We start from the raw sequence: 19,784 nt of genomic DNA, 5'->3' as shown, positions 1-19,784 counted from the left end.
CAGATACCATCTAGTTATAATTTATGTATATTAATAATATTAGAAGATAAGAAAAATAAAAAAAAAATTGGTATAAAAATATTGTAGGAAGGAAATGCGTGTGCATGCTGCGTGGGGTGTCACCTGGAGCTGAGCAGTATCTCGGCCTCGTCGGGCGTCATGCTGTCTGGCTGTTTGGTGTCCGGGTCGGCCTCGTCCCAGCGCGCCTCCGCGTCCGGCTCTCCGCGGCCGCCCTCGCCGGATGCGTTCTCGCCCTCCGACACGCTCCATTGGCTAGTGGTCGACTTATCGAGCACTTCTATGGAGCCCTGACTCGCCTCACTTACCACCACCCCCGAGTCCTGAAATGTAGTAGAATATTTTTTTAAAAAATTCCATATACGATCAGGTGCTATTTGGCGAAAATGCATCATAAGAAGTACTAGGAATTAGTTTTTATTAATTATAATAGAAAAATTACGCAGACAATAACTGGAAATTAATGAAAGTTATCAATTTTTATTTTAATCTACATATCGTATCGGTGATGACGTTTTTAGCATGTTATATGATAACTAATGATATAAATGATATCTTTGTAGTCTTAAAATGTCTATTCTTCACAATTTGATTTGATAATTTTTGTTAAAAACAGCCATCATCTATTCCATGAAATATAAAGACCTTTCCCCAACTGCCAAAGGAAGAAGGGCAATATTTTTCGAGTATTTATTACTACATATATATGCAACGAAATTATATCAAAATTTTTAACATAGCGTGTAGCTTCAACGAACGTGGTTTTTATGCTTAAACGCGTTTTTTTTTTTAGATTCGTTTTATTTGTGGGAGTACTAATAGGTACAATAACAATAGCATGAAATATGTATGAAGACTATAATCTGCCGAAGATTTAACGAATTTATACTCAGGATTAGCAATGCATGAGAAGTACTAAGGGAGTCATGGTGTATTTTGTGATATACATGAATTTCTACGTATTTGCCGATCCAAAATACATAAAGTATAAAAATATTTACTTGTTGTAAGACAGAGAGCGTATCAGGATCTGAACGTGCGCATTCAGCGTCTCTGTGGTCGCGCGTGAGCGGCGGCGGCGGCGGCTCGCGGTAGTCGGCGGGCCGCAGGCGCGCCACTACCTCTGGAGAGGGCTCGTTGAACCCACCCTCGTCAGACACACTCGACGCGCGAGAACCAGGCCGCCGCGGCGTTTCCTCCGCCTCAGAAGACTTACGCCCTCCGCCCACTGTCATACATAAGAAAATAATATATATGTCATATTCTTCTCCCCCTTCATTAGTTTTACTATCACAGACTGGACATTTAAACATTTATCTATATCTCAAATAGATCTATCCATCAATTGCCTAGTACCATATTCCATAATACAAGCTCTGCTTAGTTTGGGACCATAAGGCGCTATATCTGTATATTTATTTGTTATACATACAGTGGTATTTATTTATTTATGTAACAATATTCTACGTGATTTCAACGATATTTTTTATATCTATTACTTATAGTGGTATTTATTCCACTACAAGTTACATAGATTAAATTATTTGTCATTAACACTAGCATTCCTAAAAAAAAAAAAAAACAATCCGTATATAATAATAAGTAACACATTTGGAATCTTCATAATATAAGAATAATTGAAAAAAATATAGACAATAAATATAAAATCGAATTCAGGTTAATGAGTACGCTATTTTTAACATTGAACGCAGGTGGCGATCATACAGGTGGTTAATATAAATAAAAGTAGTACACGTAGAAATGTATTTAGGAAAAGTTTACTAAACAAATGCTAAATAATTACATTTATTTTTGGAAAAAAGGAATGAAGTATTTTTACTTTTTCTTTTTCTCATACAAAATGTTTCTAGTTGCCAACTCAAACAGTTTGTGTTATATCACGATCAAACATCGTGATATGACACAAAATAATTTAACTCTTATCTCCAAACTCCCTCAACCGATTTTAATAAAATTATGCAAATATGAATTGTTTGTTTCAACTTTGAAAACAGGATAGTTCTTGTCCCGATCATTAACTCAGTAGAGGGTGGTAGGAAGTAAACGTTTGACGGGTCAGTTAGTAATAAACATGTTGAAACAAAGTTTCTTCAAAAAAGTCTAATACTTGCAGATATACTACATATATATATTACATACTCGTATACTACAATTAATATATTTAATACCAATATTGAGCATGAGTCTCATAGGCACTATAATGGCTCAATATTGGGTTTATTTTCAGTTTTCCTTCTTTATACTGGTATTTTATTTTGTTTTCCTGATCGCCTCTTATAATAATCGATAAATACAACTGGTATATTCTATGATGTTCATGGTGCCGTTCATATGTGTAGATGGTGAACAGCGGTACTGTTTAATATGCCGTCAATTTAATTGCTCTTTTAAATTGTATAAAAGTAACATAAACCAATAAATAAATCATACTCAGTTGTAAATACACGCACTAAATTAAAATTAGATGTTACATTTTTAATCATGTTCATACACGAGAAGGAGAAATAAATTTTATCTGGTTATCATTAGCAGTAAATTATGGAGTTCATTCAACGGTCGTGCGTCTTCGAAGCAACCTAAGGAATGCATCCAAACGGATATAGTAAATTTGTATTACAAAGACTCTTGTAGCGTGGTTATCAACGGAGCATTCAAGTCGTAATAATCTATGCAAAGCATGAATTCACAATAAACCGTTGGAACTATCACGCGATCTCGAGACAGCGAGTGCGACTCGTAACCACTTTACTAATTAACGCTCCGCTACAAAATTAACTGGAACGTTAATAGAAAATATGTTCGCATCGACCGACTATAGGCTTAACGTTGCGCTATGTACTATAATATTTGTTCTAGTTCATTGTAATTTTATAACAGAATTAAAATACGGAAAGCCATTAATGTATTTTATTTTACTGTTAAACTAGCTGTACTCATGACTTCATATTATACAATTCAACTCAATTTGTATAAACATAATTTGACTAGTAATATCTGCAACTTCGTTCACATAACTTTAAATTTAAATTAAATTTTTATCCCGTCTATTTTGTAAATGTATGATACATTTACAAAATAGACGGCATAAAAATTTACGTTGAGTTGTTGTAATACCAAGAGACATCAAACAAAAATCTTTTTAAAAAGGATATTGGTACAGATTATTAGATACTAACGCCATCTACATATTGCTCGCTATCCAATTAATTATTATTAATGATAATAATAATTACCCTTAGACTTTTATAATTTTTACACACTCGTTTCCTAAAGATTAGCAATCCAAGCAAATTTTTGGGATTTATATTCATTATTACATTTGATTCGCAAAAAAACCTTATCGTTACAAAATTAATATGGGCCCTATGCACGATTAAACTCTTATAGAAATCTGTTCAGAATCGCCGAATGGTCTTGATGTAGGACTGGGCCACCCTTTTTTTCCCCGTGGGAATCATAATAGCGACTAAGGGAACTTAATGTTTAAGATATGAGCTGTAGTGTCCCTTTAAAATATCGTCAAAGCCTAATTGCGGTTGCCAACCCGTCTGCCAATCGTGGCAACTACTGATAAAACCCCTCAACAGCGGAAGGCCTATATTCAGCAGTTAACAATAAACAGTTGATATGATGAATTGAAAATCTACTCCTTTTAAAGTTGGTTAAAAAGCATTATAAACAATTCATTTTGACACGCGTGATTTTATTAAATAAATACTAGAGAATTTTAGTCTGTTTACATTGGTACCCCATCATACTGCACCTAATAACAGCTGCAAGGTAGCTGTAACTGAAGCTGAATATAATATCGAGCTAGTTGGAATTGGATATATTCACTGCAAAGATAAAAATACGCATGGACGAAAAGCGTTGCAATGACGAAATGACCTTCCTAAATGTGCAATGGCCAGTCCAATAAATGTAACAATGTTAAATGGACCTCCCCACGCAAATTTTGTGAAGAACACTTAAGGACGCGTCAATGATATACATATATAATACAGATCTACAAAAGACCTAACTAAAGATCCTATCGTAAATATGTGTTTGGAATCTAAGATTCCTACGTTCCTGCAGCCATTCAATACGCGTGTACACGTCACTGTGGTTATATGTACTCTATTGTTAGAACAGTATACAGATACACACTTCGACAGCTCAATGAATGACTACTACAATGAACCAAATATTATATATGGATTACTTACACCGAATTAACTTGGACAATTATTAGCGTGTCCAGTTCATTGGTTGTTGATCAACGTTTAAGAAACATGATGATATAATTAAATTACATATAGAACTTATATCCGTCACATGAATAGAGAAGGGGCAAATAACTAGGATACGACGTTTTAAATAGGTTAAATACAAACATACCGGTCATGAGTTAAAAGGCGTAAAATATATTGGAAGTCATGCAATAAAACTGCAAACGAGAAGCAATCCAGAAAGCATTGAAAGTGAACAGGATATGATGCTGTTAACTAACCGAGGCAACAACCGCAGAGGCGCATATTGAGCGTGCGCATGCGGGAGGAGCTCGCGGCGCCGGCCGCACCCGCGGGACTTGGTTCATCACCTCGCCATTGTCGATTGTTTCTTGGGTTCACACCTCGAACACTAACACGAACGTTAAACTCGAAACGTCGTATTTTGTCTTCGTTAAATCAACACTATGTTCATAATATTATCACTATTACCTTTCATTCTGTAGTTTTCAATCATATACGATATAGATAATTACTAAAGATTGGAAATAGATCACAGCCTACACTATAAATTAGATACGGAATGTGTTCCAACCTGAGAAAGTGCCCAATATATGTTGTAGTAGTAAAAGTTTACGAGCGTAGTGTTGCTGGACACCGATGCCGGTACGCCATGTAAACAAACACCGCCACAGATAAGCAATTTGGCAACGTTAGACGAACAAATTTGTGCTTCCAAAAATAACAAACACAATAGTGTAAATAATGTAGATAGGTAGATCGTTCGCGCAAACTAGAGGTCAATGAGTTAATAGACAATGATAATAAATTCCCTGGGTCTGTAAAATAAGTAATTGGGTCTAAAAACCTTTATGTGTTGGATAAATATTTTATCACGAAGTCTCGAGTCCGAAACGTTTCCCAATAAATGTAATATTTAGAAGGTTGAGAGCATTGGCTTGTCGACTAAAACGAGACAGGATCAAAACAGAGCAAGAACTTAAATGCAACCACTATAGTATAAGAGTACTAACTAAAGAATTTCATAAATTTTAATAAGTAATCAAAAACTAAATATTGACTAAGAATTCAAGAACAATATTAAGAAGACCTATAGGTTTCCTTGAATAAGGTTTTCAGACTTGGTCGCTACAGTCCAATGAAACTGAGAGTTTATTTTGATGTTTTATTAACATACCGAGAAAATCGAGAGAACGCGAGCGCGTCACGCACGCTTGTACGAAACTGTAAACATGGTTTCCGCAGAAAAAGAAAATTATCAAAGAGATTAACGCGTTTACTTTAGTTAGCGGTATAAACTAAAAGAGCGAATGAAAGGGAGCGCGCAGGACGACGTCGCTCGGGTTACTGCGTCGCGACGGCGGAGGCGGCGGCGCCGGAGCATCTAAATCGGGATCGACATCGACTAGCGAGTCTCGCAACGACTCAAATACCTTGACTTCCTCAATATTACATTGAACCCGCCGACCACGAGTTCGCCAAACATACGTCAATCGACGCCCACTAAACATCTTCTTAAGATAATTTACTTCCCACGATACAAAAACAAAGTAACTAACTTAACGTTCATCTTGACAAAATCGTGTTTAGAATTTATATGCTGCTACTGACAAGTAAAATTCAAACTAAATTGGTACGAGGATGATTACTAGCATTATAAAACTATTGAATTCAAAATAAGAAATAAACTACTACCGATATTATTATATCTTCACGATAACTGCCTTGCGAGAAAAGCAGAAACGATAGAGCACCGACGCTGCCTACCCTATATACAACTTACACTTAATTCTATTTCATAACATATCTAACGCATGCCAGCCATTTGCGGAGACTTGAGTTGATGAATTCTTTTTCAAAGAGTAGATGTACAGTCTATTTGGGGTTCTTCAAAAGGGGGGTAAAGAGGTTTCTTCAGGGTCGGCAATGCGCGCGTAATACCTCTGGTATTGCAGGCGTTCATAGGCTACAGGTAACCGCTTACCATCAGGTGGGCCGTATGCTTGTTTGCCATCTCAGTGGTATAAAAACAAAATTTGATTGTGATCAGTATCGTATTCGTATTTAGGTTCTCCGGTACTTGACGCGTTTTTTTACTTCAGATTGTACATTCGTTTCGGTATTACACATACTATAAACTTCTAAGCACATTTAATATCTATTTAATGAATACGTCTGGAAAGAAGAATCTTAATCATCAATAATTACATGCACTATAATTAGCAATATGAGGGTTTTGTGTTGGAAAAAGAGTCTGATTGCACCCTACTACTACCCTTATAAATATTTATTTTGTAAACGAAATTTAAAATGCAGGATAATTTATTAATTTATTTAACTCTTTATTGCAGATATACAATGATTATAAACTCTACTAATGATAAAGATACCTTTTTATTACAAATTAGAAGCCACTTTTACCATTCCGCAAATTGAGGTTGAACAGTGTCTTAGTTTATCATGTGAATAAAGGGTTACTGTTTGAACCCGCTTTAAAAGAGGTGGTTCAAATTTCGCCTGTATTTTGTGTTTTTATAATTTTTGCTTTATCGATTAGATAGAGATTACTTCCACGTTGGCCCCCTATTATTATTATTTTTTTATAATAAAGTCGTCTTACAACGATACAACGTAAAAACACAAATATTTTATTAAAAAAAAATAGTGACTATGAAATCATACCTGGCGAAGGTGAAGTATGAAGAGAAGGCGGAGCCGAAGAATTAGTGTGGTGATGGACTGGGGACGCTAGTGGTGATACAATAGGAGACTGGGTTGCTACGTTCGTCTCCGCTACACATCCTGGGGACTCGGGCGTTGAAGTACGCCGTTTAGACTTCTCTTCCCAGTTTTCGTCATAAACTACAGCTTCATATCCATCTTCTTCTAAACTGGTAGTTTCTGATAATTTAGGAGAAATTTTGTCATTGTCCTCCAGGTTTGCTGGTTCTGGAGAACAATGATCACTATGAATTCTTTTATCACTTTCTTCATGTGTTTGAGCTGGTGGCGTAGGAGATGTAGATGATCTTGAAATAATAGAATACGTGTGATGGGAATCCGTATGATCAGTAGAGTCTGATGTACACTTATGCCCATTTTCACCTAGTAAAGGTGACAAAGATGGTTCTTGTTCTGTATCTATCGATTGATCTTCTTGAGAAACTGGTAAAAGAGGAGACTTTGGTGATCTAGGTGGTGGGGAAGGTGGAGATTTTCTAGGGGCAGGATCAAGCGGTGCTGACACTGTAACTGGAAGTTGTGGTGTTGGTGATATTCGTTCGATTGGTTTTGATGCCAAATTGGGAGATTGCAAATAGTCTTTTGTTTTAGATGGCGATAACTCACTTTTTTCCTTAGCTAGTTCATCTTTATCATTTAAAGATGCAATTGACGATCGAGATTTTGGTATTAGCCGCTCAACTTTTTCTATTGGATGATAAGATACTTCAGTACATGGTTTTACAGGTGAACTCGAACTTTCTCTTCTAACAGCTGGCGAAGGTATTTCGGATCTAGCGGTGGGTGAATTAACAGATCTGGCTGAAGGTGACACATTAGCATTTGTTTTTATAGGACTAGGAGATTTCGTGCCACTTCGATTAATTAAACTAGAAGGGAAAGTACTAGGGCGTTCTATCTGTGAATCACCAGCACCAGGCGATTGCGGTGGCGAATAAACTCGTGACGGAACAACATACCTCTCACCTACTTCTGGTGATTGATAAGTACTTGGATATTTAGTATCCACTCTAGACTCATGCTCACTTCGAGCTGGTCGAACTTTATTGAAATGGGCAGTCCAATTTTTCTGCTTTTCGATTAATTCTTTGTTAAATCGCCTGTCTGGTTTATCTGGTTTAGGTAATACACTTGGTTTTATAGGTTTTGGAGGCGGTTGTGTTGCACCATTTGACAGACGGTCACCATTTAGGGTCGTTGTTACGATAGGTGTTGGAGTAACTATACGCCTAGGTGGGCTCACAGAACCCGCGGAACTGGAACGTGAACGAGCTGGTGCTGGAGGTGTAACGCCGCGCGTACCAGCAAAGCTCGCTGCAGCCGATGGCGACTTTTCAATTCTAAAACCACGATTCTCCTCACCCAACTTTTCAAAAAGAGCTCTGGCATTATTAAACCGTGCCAGATGACTCTCTGTTCGCACAACCGTCACATCACTACCACGCATTTCTTCGTCTTCTTTTGATGGCATTCCTTGAAAAATATTAGCAATTTTTGAAACTTTAGTCCCTGTATGCCTCTTCTTGCACTCCTCCATACTAGCCGGATATGCCCGTTTTAATCCAATCTGGAACAGAAATATTTACAAATTGTAAATAAGAACATGAAAATTGAAATAATAATTGAGACGCGTTTGTAGGAAAATAATGATAAAGTAAGATAGGGACCGGCGCTCGAAGTATGACGCGAGCAGGCGAAAGGCGCGCGCAAAGCGGGCACAGACGCGCGCGACAACCAACGCGGCCGAACTTGATTGTTCTCCGCATAATTTGACTTGAGATAGCGATAACGTTGATAACGCCTCATATTTATTTAAACTTAGGCATTGTACTAATGTACGGTCATTTCTTTACGAAGTTTTTATGAAACAATATTTTTACAACAACAATTTTCAATATTTTAGACCGCATTATATTTTTTCAAAGGTAAACTAAGAGAAAAATCTGAGAGAAAATGTTATATATCATTAAATCCGCCTATTGTACCGAATTATTTTTTGTACTGTCGTTAATAAAGATTAAATAAATAAATTATGAATATTATCAAAATTATTTTGATATTTTTAATTCCAGAAGTACTACATAATTAAAAACAATAAAATTAACTGGAAAATATTACCTAAACACATATAAGTACTTAAATAATGTTTCTCTATTCTATTATTTCTATATAAATGGGGAATATTTGGCTAATGTAAAATGTGTTTTAGAGAGGTAAATAGAACTAGAACGATGATAGCTTTCCCTCTTCTGTACCACTTCTAATATTGTTTTATTGTCTAAACAATTTTGGCAATTGTATAATCCTTTAAAATTTTGACCCATGCTCCTAGCTTGTAAAATAAAATCAATTATTTGGAACATAAAGATCCACTGCGTTCAAACGATATAAAAAAGTGACTCAAACCAATATCTACAATATTATCAATTCGATAAGTTTCCGGTGATAAAAAAAAACAAATTACGAATAATTACTGAATATATTGCTTCAGTACCAAAAGAATAAGCAAAGTAATTGTTGCACAAGTAAAATGACTAAGTTAAATATAGTGGTAATAACTGCTTTTTGTTTATTAAAGGATTTAACAAATGCAGCCAATACTTGTGATGTAGCGCAAACATGTGTGACAGATCTATCAGAAGCAAATTGTACTAGTCAAAATATGGTTCTAGTGCGAAATTCCAATATATTCGGATGTTGTCCCAGCTGTCAGCCACCAACTGGTAAGACAAAAAATCATTTATAATTAATATTAAATAATTTAATTTTGTTGCACAAATAAAAACTACTGATTTCAATCAACACAAAATTAATATGGCAACAGCACTCATGATTGTAAACGGATATCAAAATCAGTCCAAAATTGGCGAAGATATTGCAAACACACAACACACACAAATAAATGCAACCGAATTGCTTGTATTGTAAGAATTAATTGAAGTATATGAAGGAAGCGAAAGAAATCTGTTTATATCGACTTGACATTCTATTGGTTTTAATTTGTCGTTTCTTACCTCAATAGGCGTCATGTATATTTAAGTTCACCACATGAAGTAATTACAATTCAGGACAGTTTCAAATTTGCCAACTTAAGGAGATATTTGATCGCGGAGTTACGTACCTATCCAATTTCCAGGAAAAATGGTTTTACCTTGTAGAAAATTACCGGCTCATGTTAAATTGTACAATTACCTACACGAGTAGTTCGATTTCATTTGAAAGTGTAAATAAGTACAGGTATTTAAAATTGTCGGTAGTATTCAGAATTTTGCAATGTTGTCAATGGAAACATACACCTAGGTATTATCATATCCCGCAAACTTTGATCAACATTACTGGTAGCTGATGGTCCGTTAAAAATGTCAGGTTACTAATATTCTAAATGAAATTTTAGTTACTTCACTTAGCAAAATGAAACTTTGCTTTATTTCTAATTCTTGCTAATTCGTTTGCTTTATTTTTCAGTATCTGTCAAATATGGTCCTTTTTTAATATTTTTGCAATCGATAGGATTTATACACAGCCAATTAATATAATAATAATTTTGCTACAATTTTTGTTTGCAGAGCATAATCTTACCTTTATATTTTAAATCCTATTGTACGATTTTGTCAATACTCTGTACGGTTTTCGTTTTAAAACAAGAATTGTGGAATTAGTCAAAATCTATTTTGTGGCAATTGAATAAGCTGTTTTTACAGAGCAAAATCAAGTTATCAGTTTTATATAATTACATCATGGCCATATTTTAATTGTTAAGGGATAATATGGATTAACAAAATGAAAATTATAAATGCAAGCTTATGTGCACTTCAAAGTCGTATAAAAAATATATAAAACAGACACTAGATTATTATAAACATTTATGTCCTATTACTAATTTAATGCATGAAATGCAAACAATGTATCTATCATTATGAAAGCTCTTAAATTACTTATAAAAACATCAATTGAAAGTGCGTCAGTCACAGCTTAGAAAGTACAAATAATTGCAGTTATATAGGCGAACCGGTCAATAAATATATGAAACTACTTTCTTATTTTTCGACTTCATTCGCATCCAAAGTGACAGATTTTGCAACATTGACATTTTATTATGGAACAGACAAGCATAACCTGTTTTCACGTAATATAAAATATTACGTACACGTGTAGACTCAAAAACAATAACGAAACGCTAAATGTGATGTAATTCATTAATTTAGCAACATTATCCCACAGTATGACGAGCATGATTTATAAAAATCATAGCGACGAAAGAAACTATAATAATAATTAATACATTGTATCTCAGTTTGTCATTAATTAGTGTTTTGACTTTATCGAAATAGCTTTTTTCTTGCGAAGTAAAATGTACTCGACGAATAAAATTGTGCTTGAAAAAAAATTAAACTAGGTGTTGAATCAAAACTAATAATAATAATTTATAAGTAATCATCTATTATTTGTGTCTGTATTCATCAATTCATGCAAATTTACGGTTGCTCTTCCTTTTCCCGTTCGGAACACCTTGCACTCTGGTACCTTTTATAGTAAACATTATAAAAAAAAGTCTGATCGTTTAAATTCTTATTACTAGTAAGGTGTTAGTATACTATATGCATAGAAAGCCGTACAGAAAATCAATGTAAGAAGAAAAAAACAGACAAACACAATTTAAAAAATAATATAAAAATACAAGATATAAAAAAGAATGGCTGGCCAAGTTGCCTGCAACAAGCGTCAATACTAATCATCAGTTGGCATCTTTAACACATGCATATAGTAAGATTTCAGAGAAGTTTCTTCCTATACACCCTTACTAAATTTGCAGATTTTTCCTAAAGATGGCAAGACAGTGGCAGTAAGAATAGGTTTAGAAAGGGTTTGCAACATCTCATATACAAGACAAAGCAGGTGCCATTAACAATAATCAGCTACGAGAAAACATACAATATATAAGTTAATTAGTAGCAATAAAGTAGACGATGGAATAAATGTATGTTAGAAATAGATAGACCGCGGGAACTTTTGTTTCCCCCGGGTAGGTATAGCCCTTACGGACTTACATCTTACGATGAAGATACTATCTAAGCAATTATCTAATTACATGTAGTATATGTATAGAGAATACAAAGAATCGTATCAAATGTTTGTGAAACACACATACACATTACACATACATATGTAAGCTCAATACAATCACACTATAATGTTATGTTTATTATATCCTATATCAAGAAGACATTATGATAATATCGTGTGTATTAGGAATGATAGCAACAATAAATATAATTAATCGACGTCTATACATAAAAACATTTAGGAAACACTAATGTGAAACCCTTCTGAAAAAAGTTTTTAGAAGCCAATCATAACATTTCATTAAATATTTTTCTGTGTCATATTACTCGTGACCTTCACATTTATATCACTGAAACCATAACTATAATAGCACCATCTCGAAGCCCAGTCTTAGGCTATGCTCACGCTATAATACATAAAACGCATGACAGGGACATAGTGATTAACAGAGGTAACGAAATATGCTCATGCAAAAATGTATGTATGCACGACAGGTACACCAGATACTGGATGCACTGCTCCGGCCAACTGTCTTCCAGATGGGCGGTACGCACCTGTTCAATGCAAAGGCGATTTATTTAACGGAAGGTAATTAAATAAAACTTGTAATTAAACGAACGACTAAAATAGTAATCAGCTAATGATATAAATTATTGATTACACCTTTTAAAATTTATTAACAACATTTATCCCTATTATAAGCAATAAATGTCACAAAAATACGAGACAAAAATCAGTAGATCGCGTGTTCAGACAATAAAAATTGTAAAAAATATAAAAAATGCAAAATAAAAAAGCAATAAAAGCAAAATATTAAAATATTTTTGCCATAATTATATTAATTTCACCTATCTGTAACGGTTTAAGTAGCGCACGCTATTTTTTCCGAGTTCCAAGAACTGAGTTCAATAACTAACCTAACCTAATACTATTTATATATACAGGTGTTTCTGTAGCGACGAAAATGGGAAGAGAATATTTGGACAAATGTGGAGAGATCAAGCTAGTGAAATGACTTGTGGTAAGTAACAATAATTATTTTCTAAATAAATATGTATTATATGGAATGAGAGAATTATTCTCGTTTTTCAATAGTTACACTTATAATTATCTTATTTTTTTAAATGAAAATTTATAGACTTCATTTAAGTTTATCTACACATCGTTAACATACCTGAACAGGCATGATGTCAATATTTTGCTCGTTATTTCGTAATAACATTAATACTTAATTACACTTCAAATTTTTGTAGACAAGTAATTTACACGACAATTTATACGATACGAGATTTATCGTAAAACGTTCTTAATAAATAAATAGAGAAAAAAAAAATCCAATACACGAGAATTATACAAAAACGGTAATTTCCAGACAACTGACATATGTCATGAAATAACAGACAAAAAAAAAACAATTTTCATTCGTAGATATTATCAATGAGATTTAAATATTTTGTTACCATCATCCTACAATACAGGCCGAAATTCAAGCCTTTAGCGGTACGCAAAATAGAGTGTCTACCCGTATTACTATTGAATACGCTTATTAAGACAGAATTTCTTGAATTAAAATTCAAAAACGACATAAAATCTGGAGACATCCCAGTCTCAGCTCAAAATATTTCGTTGTTTTTTTTTGGTGAAAATGTTCGATTTCACCAAGAGAACACAATCTTAAAAGAATGCTAGCAATTTCAATTTCACCAGGTATAACTTAATTTTTCCAGCATGCAGCAGAAGGAGAGCCGAATTAGAGGCAACGGAAAGAAGAAGCATAACACTTCATTGCACACCTAATGGGGACTATGAACCGCTGCAGTGTGACGATGGTATGTGCTGGTGTGCGGTTCCTAAAACTGGCCAACCCACTGTCACACCAGTACCGGAGAAAGATATGACACAATTGCCTTGTTGTGAGTATGAAATCTACAGTAAACATATTGAAGTTTGACTATATTTAAAAAAAAATGTTTTAAAATCTAAGTTAAAAGAATATTTGACCGTTAATGTTAATTAGACACATAAACTAAAACATACCTAATACCAAGTAAAAAATAGCAGTAATAGATAGTTAAAAATAATAGTATATAAAAAGGTAAAACTCACCATATCTATAAACAATACCATGCTGATTATAATGAAACGAAATCAGAAATTAAAATTACAATAGTCAAACAGTCAAACATGCACCGGCTGTGAAAGGTGGGAATCTAATGTTAAATGAATATGCAGAAGCCGGTTGGGATTAGGTAAATACGTATATAATGTAGCAACTATCGTACACAAGAAGACGACGCGCGTAACAAAATGTGACAACAATAATATATATATATATATATTTGACATATTTATTTTGTACTATGTAGCAATATATAAAGTGAAAAAATCTCCTTGTTTATATTAGCATTAAAATTATAATCGTGTTTTTATGAAATACTATCAACTTTTTTAATGTAATTTTCAAACAAGCTGATAGTCCTCCACATAATATCAGCTACAGCTTACTAACTGAATACTTTAAATATAATTTAAATAAGTCATAATAACAGCTTTTAACTGTCCACTGCTTCAGCTCAACTCCCAAAGGAAAGGCTTATGTGGACATAGTTTTGCCAGTAATTGCCACAGTTGACAGGCGGATTGGCAACCTCAGTTAGAATTTGGGGTTGTTTTCCATGAGACGCCTCTTACAACACCCACGGAAAAGATACGGGGAGTAGCCTATTCTATGCCGAGACCACACGGCTATTACAAATTATTTGTATATAAAATACTTGTGTTTTCAAATAATTCAGTGATTCAGTACAGTAGCAAATACAAGAGACCAATAACAACTGTAACGAATCGTTACAAAGAACCGTGTAGTGAGTGCACTTGTGCAAATAATTATTCAATAGATGTCTTACAAATAAATGAAGTTCTTTTATTCTGACATACTTTGTCAAGATTACTTGGAGAATTATGTTTTCTATTATATATATATATATATGTATCGTTTAACAACTAACTGAAACTAATAAAGGCAAATAAAATAAATTTACGTAAAGTAAGTTGTAGACTAGAACTAGACTAAATGATACAATTCTGTTTACTTTGTTTTGAAATGTTTTGTTTGAATAGAAATTGATGGTGTATCTTTAAAAAGTCATGTCAAACAACTCATCTCTAACAATCTCAACTAGACTTGCTCTCAACAGCAATAGAAATAATTTGTAATTATTATAACTATTAAAACTAAAACATGTTTCGTTTCGTAACCTATTAGCACGTAACTATTATCATTCGCACTATTAGTTCATTATATTTGTTCGTAATTTACCCCATTCGTATTTTTGTCCCATATACTGGGAAGATAATTCGGATATATCATACTACTAGTAGCTACCTAAGCTGCAACATAGCACGTGATATGTTATTTTTATAAGGTCCAAAATAAACAAAATTATTTGGAATAATTGCTGACATAAAAAAAAAATTATAGATGGAGAAATGAAACTTTTAACTACACTTCTGTTTACTACTGTGTAATAAATCGTATGACCTATTTTATTTAATTAAAAAAAAGGGCGATATATTTTTATCTCTTTTATCACTTAAAATCTTTTATATAGTTTTAATATGACCTTTAAATTAGTATCATTTATAAATATATAATTTAGTCCAATTCATTATATTGCAGACAGTGCAGGAGCAATTGGCGAGTCATATCTAAGACGATGTGAAAGCATAGTTCAGAGTTTTAGAAACATACACCAAGAGCAATCGGAACACGGAACATTTTTCATTGGTAATCCAACCACATTCTGCGACTACGACGGTAGCTACGGACCTTATCAGATACAGAATGGAATGTAAGTGTTTGTGATAAATGCAAATTCTATAATCAGTAACACAATTACGGACCTATCTATAATAGTTTAATTCTTCCATTACGTTGATTGTACGTGTTTTTTTATACCACTGAGTTGGCAAACAAGCATACAGCCCACCTGATGGTAAGCGGTTACCGTAGCCTATGAACGCCTGCAATACTAGGGGTATTATGCGCGCGTTGCTGACCATGAAAAAACCTCAATAATATGTGTCTCATAACACATATTATTGAGGTATGATGATGAATATTTGAATAATATTCAAATATTTCTTAGGTAATAATTATTACATTATTTTTTTTTTTATAAAAAAGGAAACGAAGGTAATTAACAGACCCTACCCGCCACTTTGTATAAAATACTCAGCAAAAATCGAGCAAACCGAGTGCTTCGTTCACTACAGACAACAATGGATTATTACCACATTTAGGGGAAGGGGGGAATTATTGTTTGTAATGAAAACCCCATTACAGTAGCCCCATTGCTAGAAATATACAGAGTGAATTCGCGGCTATAGGCAAACTAATCTAAGTTCATCCACACTTACCATCCCTCACTGGTACCTCGCATATAAAGATACTGTAGACAAGGTCTGGATTACCATTCCATTTTAATATCTTTGAGTAATATTTATTTATTTATTTAACACTTTATTGCACCAACATAACATGATTTGTTAAAACAATTTTCAATACGTATAGTGTAGTACAAAAGGCGGTCTTATTGCTAAGTAATCTCTTCCAGACAACCTTTGGGTAGAAAGAATTAAAGCATAAGTAGGTAGGTGGCGCGTTTAAAAAGATAGATTTGTAAAAAATAATATCTGTGACAGGATAATACCTCAGATCCAGATACTATAATACTATACTAGCCTCAAAGCACCCCATCTGGGACTAGTATTGTGTATTTTTTTTATAAATGTATTTTGTTTACAGCGCCTATTGCACTGGTCGAGATGGTAAAATTTTAGGCTCTTGGCAGATTATGTCAAACTTAATGACTGGAATGAATTGCAGTAAGTACATAACTATTGCTTATTATGATTCATGTATAGCTGTACAGCTCCCTGACTACATTATGATTGCTACCCTTTTCCTTACAGTTCTCACTTCATTCATTTTCAAAATACATCTTATTACTCTCATTACACTTTGGTTATAATGATTTTTGTCTTCTTTTTACGTTGTATTTGATCAATCTATGACTTTCAGCATGAAACAAAACTTGCTTTGGATTTACTTCTGCATTGAATTCCATTTTTCTCATTCCTATATCTGACATCATTTCCAATGTCTTGTACAGATGTAAAGGCTGTATAAATATGGCCAGTATATAAGCATATTATATTAATAATTAAGTAAGTTTTCATCCTAAATTGTTTGTAATGCGTTATCATAAATCATAGATCTCAATATGATTTGGTGTGATGTACTATTGGCTAAATGTATATGCATGCGGCGAGTATCATGAGCAGAAATCTCATGTTTACAATATATAATTCATTCTATAGTAGTTTACTATATGTATACTATTGCATTTGTAAATCAAGACAGTTGGGAAGGCATCAGCGTACCGTTAACATGGCGCATTCGCATTGTCACGGTGGGACCGGTTGGCGGCCGTGACCCTGTTCACTGTTCCCGATACGTACGCTCCCACCCATCCCACTGGTTTGCTGGAATGCGGAGACTTCAACACCTTATCATTGTACACACAAATCTTATCAAATAATATGTATAAAAACAACATAATTCATCTCTTGACGCAGAAGATGCTCATTCCAACACTGAGAACTATATAAATCTGATAAGTACTGAAACAGAATCCATTTCATTTCATAAAGCCACAAAGACGTATCGTTAACAATGAGCAAATTAGTAATTTTCTTATAATCTGTTAATTTGGTGAGTGCGAATTAAAATATATTAGTTATGATGCCAAACTTTTACAGAGTAACTCGTTAATTTAACTAAATATTGTTACAACTTCTTACAGTCCTTAACAACATCTTTAATTTAATAATAATAACAACATATTTACATAGATAAGGATTAATCCATCTTATATTATTCATTCACTTATACACAAAGAACACCGAATCAAAATTACTCGTAAATGCAATCTAACTAAATTCTTGAGCATACCTCAATATACCGAACAGTCAACAACGCCATAATCAGTGATTGTTGACGAAGTATACAACATCGGCATGGCATTGAACAAACTAATATTCGCGTGTTCATGTGGTTTCGTAGATATCTAATTTGAAAGCCAGCCACTGCGATGAAGCGAAGGCGGTAGCTATTTTACCATGTTTGGCTTGATTCATCTTCTGATTCATAATAAAAAAGCCTCACCCATACTATAAAAAATAATAATATGCGAATAAAATTATTTTTCCAACTTAAAGGCCTTGGTGACAGATATGAACGAACGATTTTTATAAACCTAATAGCGTTTATATTACGCTCATTACAATTTTATTGGTTAACGTTTTTTAACACACCACTTTCCATTATCAAACATTGGTATAATAGAAATGAAAGCAACTTGGCCATGAACCTCATGATTTTATAAATCTAACGCAACAAATCTGAAACGACTTAACTACTTCATAGTAACAAAACCTTGAAAAAGGAACCTTGACGTACCTATACTGTTACGTATAAGAATAGGTCATACCAGGCCACCGACGACATACTATACCAGGACTGCGATATTAATATTAATTACGCGTTGAGATACACATTATAACTAGCGATCTATAAAAATCTCAATTCTTAAATGCATAAATTGAAGAATTCTTCTGTGTACATTTGTAGCGAAGTTACTTGATAAACCTATAATATAAATCTTAGTAAAGAAATACATTTATTTATTAAAATAAAATTTGATGAAATCCTCCTATTTTAAGTGCGAAACTCCATGTAAATTTTGTCACGATTGAAGACGGATGTTTTTTTGCGGTACAAAATCTACTTTATTATAAAAAGGGACAGCCATTGTGTCTTCTTATATTATACAAAAATAAAAATGTAACCAAATATATTTTATTGACAGACTGCGCCCGTGATACGATGATATACTTCCCAGCGAGCGGAAAGACTGTCACGGAGGTATGTCGGGAGAACGGAAACTATCAGCCGAATCAGAAGGCGGGCGACGTGTACTACTGTGTGGACAGCGATGGTTACATGACAGAGGAAGGTCTGATGGACGCATGGCCAGATGATCACTGTTTACGTTATGATCCTATGTATGACTAAATATTAGTAATGAAAAATATAATGGTTTACTTGCGTATATATTTAGTAATAATTCTATTACCGTTTATTATTGATATTAGTGCATACGAGTACATCAAATGTATGCCAAACTATGAAATTTATTTATTTTGTTACTAGCTTTGCCCGGCACTTCGTGTGGTTATCGATATTTATTTAATTTGTACAAACATTATATGCTTATTCAACACAAATACCAAGTTGGGGATTTCTTCGTAAAACAGGATTACCCAACTAATAGAGTTGATGTCTAATCAAATTTAGAAATGACTAACTTAAATTTCATTGCATATTTTTAACCTAGTTAGCTAATTACGAAAAACAAACCTCAATTTTGGAGACTTTTATAATATAGCATAAGTTTGATGTAATGACCTATTCAAATTAAACGTTTTTATTATTAAAACTAATAACTTTCTCTACTGCCCATTGCATGAAACAAATATTGTAGTACTTCAGCATAATAATCTATTAACATCCCACTGCAGAGTCTCCAAACAGTATAACCAATTTTATAAAGTTCGATAGGATGGCTCGGTATTATTTATATC

The 19,784-nt window shown here is 33.7% G+C and overlaps 2 protein-coding genes across 8 annotated transcripts in view; one reads left to right on the top strand and one right to left on the bottom strand.

Moving 5' to 3' along the window:
- The window catches only part of LOC113521486 (uncharacterized), a 48,325-nt gene that overhangs the window by 19,186 nt on the left and 9,355 nt on the right, over positions 1–19,784 (bottom strand). For 2 of the 7 annotated variants that reach the window (XM_031912841.2, XM_031912840.2), the window contains exons 1-4: positions 8,681–8,867; positions 6,954–8,580; positions 1,020–1,246; positions 124–341 (exon numbers count right to left, since the gene is read on the bottom strand). In XM_031912841.2, the coding sequence (XP_031768701.2) occupies positions 124–341; positions 1,020–1,246; positions 6,954–8,580; positions 8,681–8,779 (2,171 nt within the window). In that variant the 5' untranslated portion in view covers positions 8,780–8,867. Of the gene's footprint in view, positions 1–123; positions 342–1,019; positions 1,247–4,531; positions 4,663–4,845; positions 4,878–6,953; positions 8,581–8,680; positions 8,868–19,784 lie in introns of those variants that run through there. The other 5 variants (XM_026907013.3, XM_031912844.2, XM_031912843.2 and 2 more) reach the window with 4 other exon arrangements.
- LOC113521487 (uncharacterized) lies at positions 9,477–19,272 on the top strand. The gene is made up of 7 exons (XM_026907022.3): positions 9,477–9,736; positions 12,572–12,665; positions 13,022–13,098; positions 13,805–13,990; positions 15,757–15,928; positions 16,885–16,964; positions 19,010–19,272. The coding sequence occupies exons 1-7, from the start codon at positions 9,544–9,546 to the stop codon at positions 19,213–19,215; spliced, it is 1,008 nt and encodes a 335-aa protein (XP_026762823.2). The 5' UTR covers positions 9,477–9,543; the 3' UTR covers positions 19,216–19,272.

This window comes from Galleria mellonella, unplaced genomic scaffold (assembly GCF_026898425.1).
Source record: "Galleria mellonella isolate WM207_F2 unplaced genomic scaffold, CSIRO_AGI_GalMel_v1 utg55, whole genome shotgun sequence".
Lineage (NCBI taxonomy): Eukaryota > Metazoa > Arthropoda > Insecta > Lepidoptera > Pyralidae > Galleria > Galleria mellonella.
This window is presented reverse-complemented; position numbering and strand designations above follow the sequence as displayed.

Coding starts and splice junctions, on each gene's coding strand:
- LOC113521487 (XM_026907022.3), top strand. CDS start 9,544: ATGACTAAGTTAAATATAGTGGTAATAACTGCTTTTTGTTTATTAAAG. Junction 15,929..16,884: donor TATCAGATACAGAATGGAAT/GTAAGTGTTTGT, acceptor TTTTGTTTACAG/CGCCTATTGCACTGGTCGAG. Junction 16,965..19,009: donor AATGACTGGAATGAATTGCA/GTAAGTACATAA, acceptor TTTTATTGACAG/ACTGCGCCCGTGATACGATG.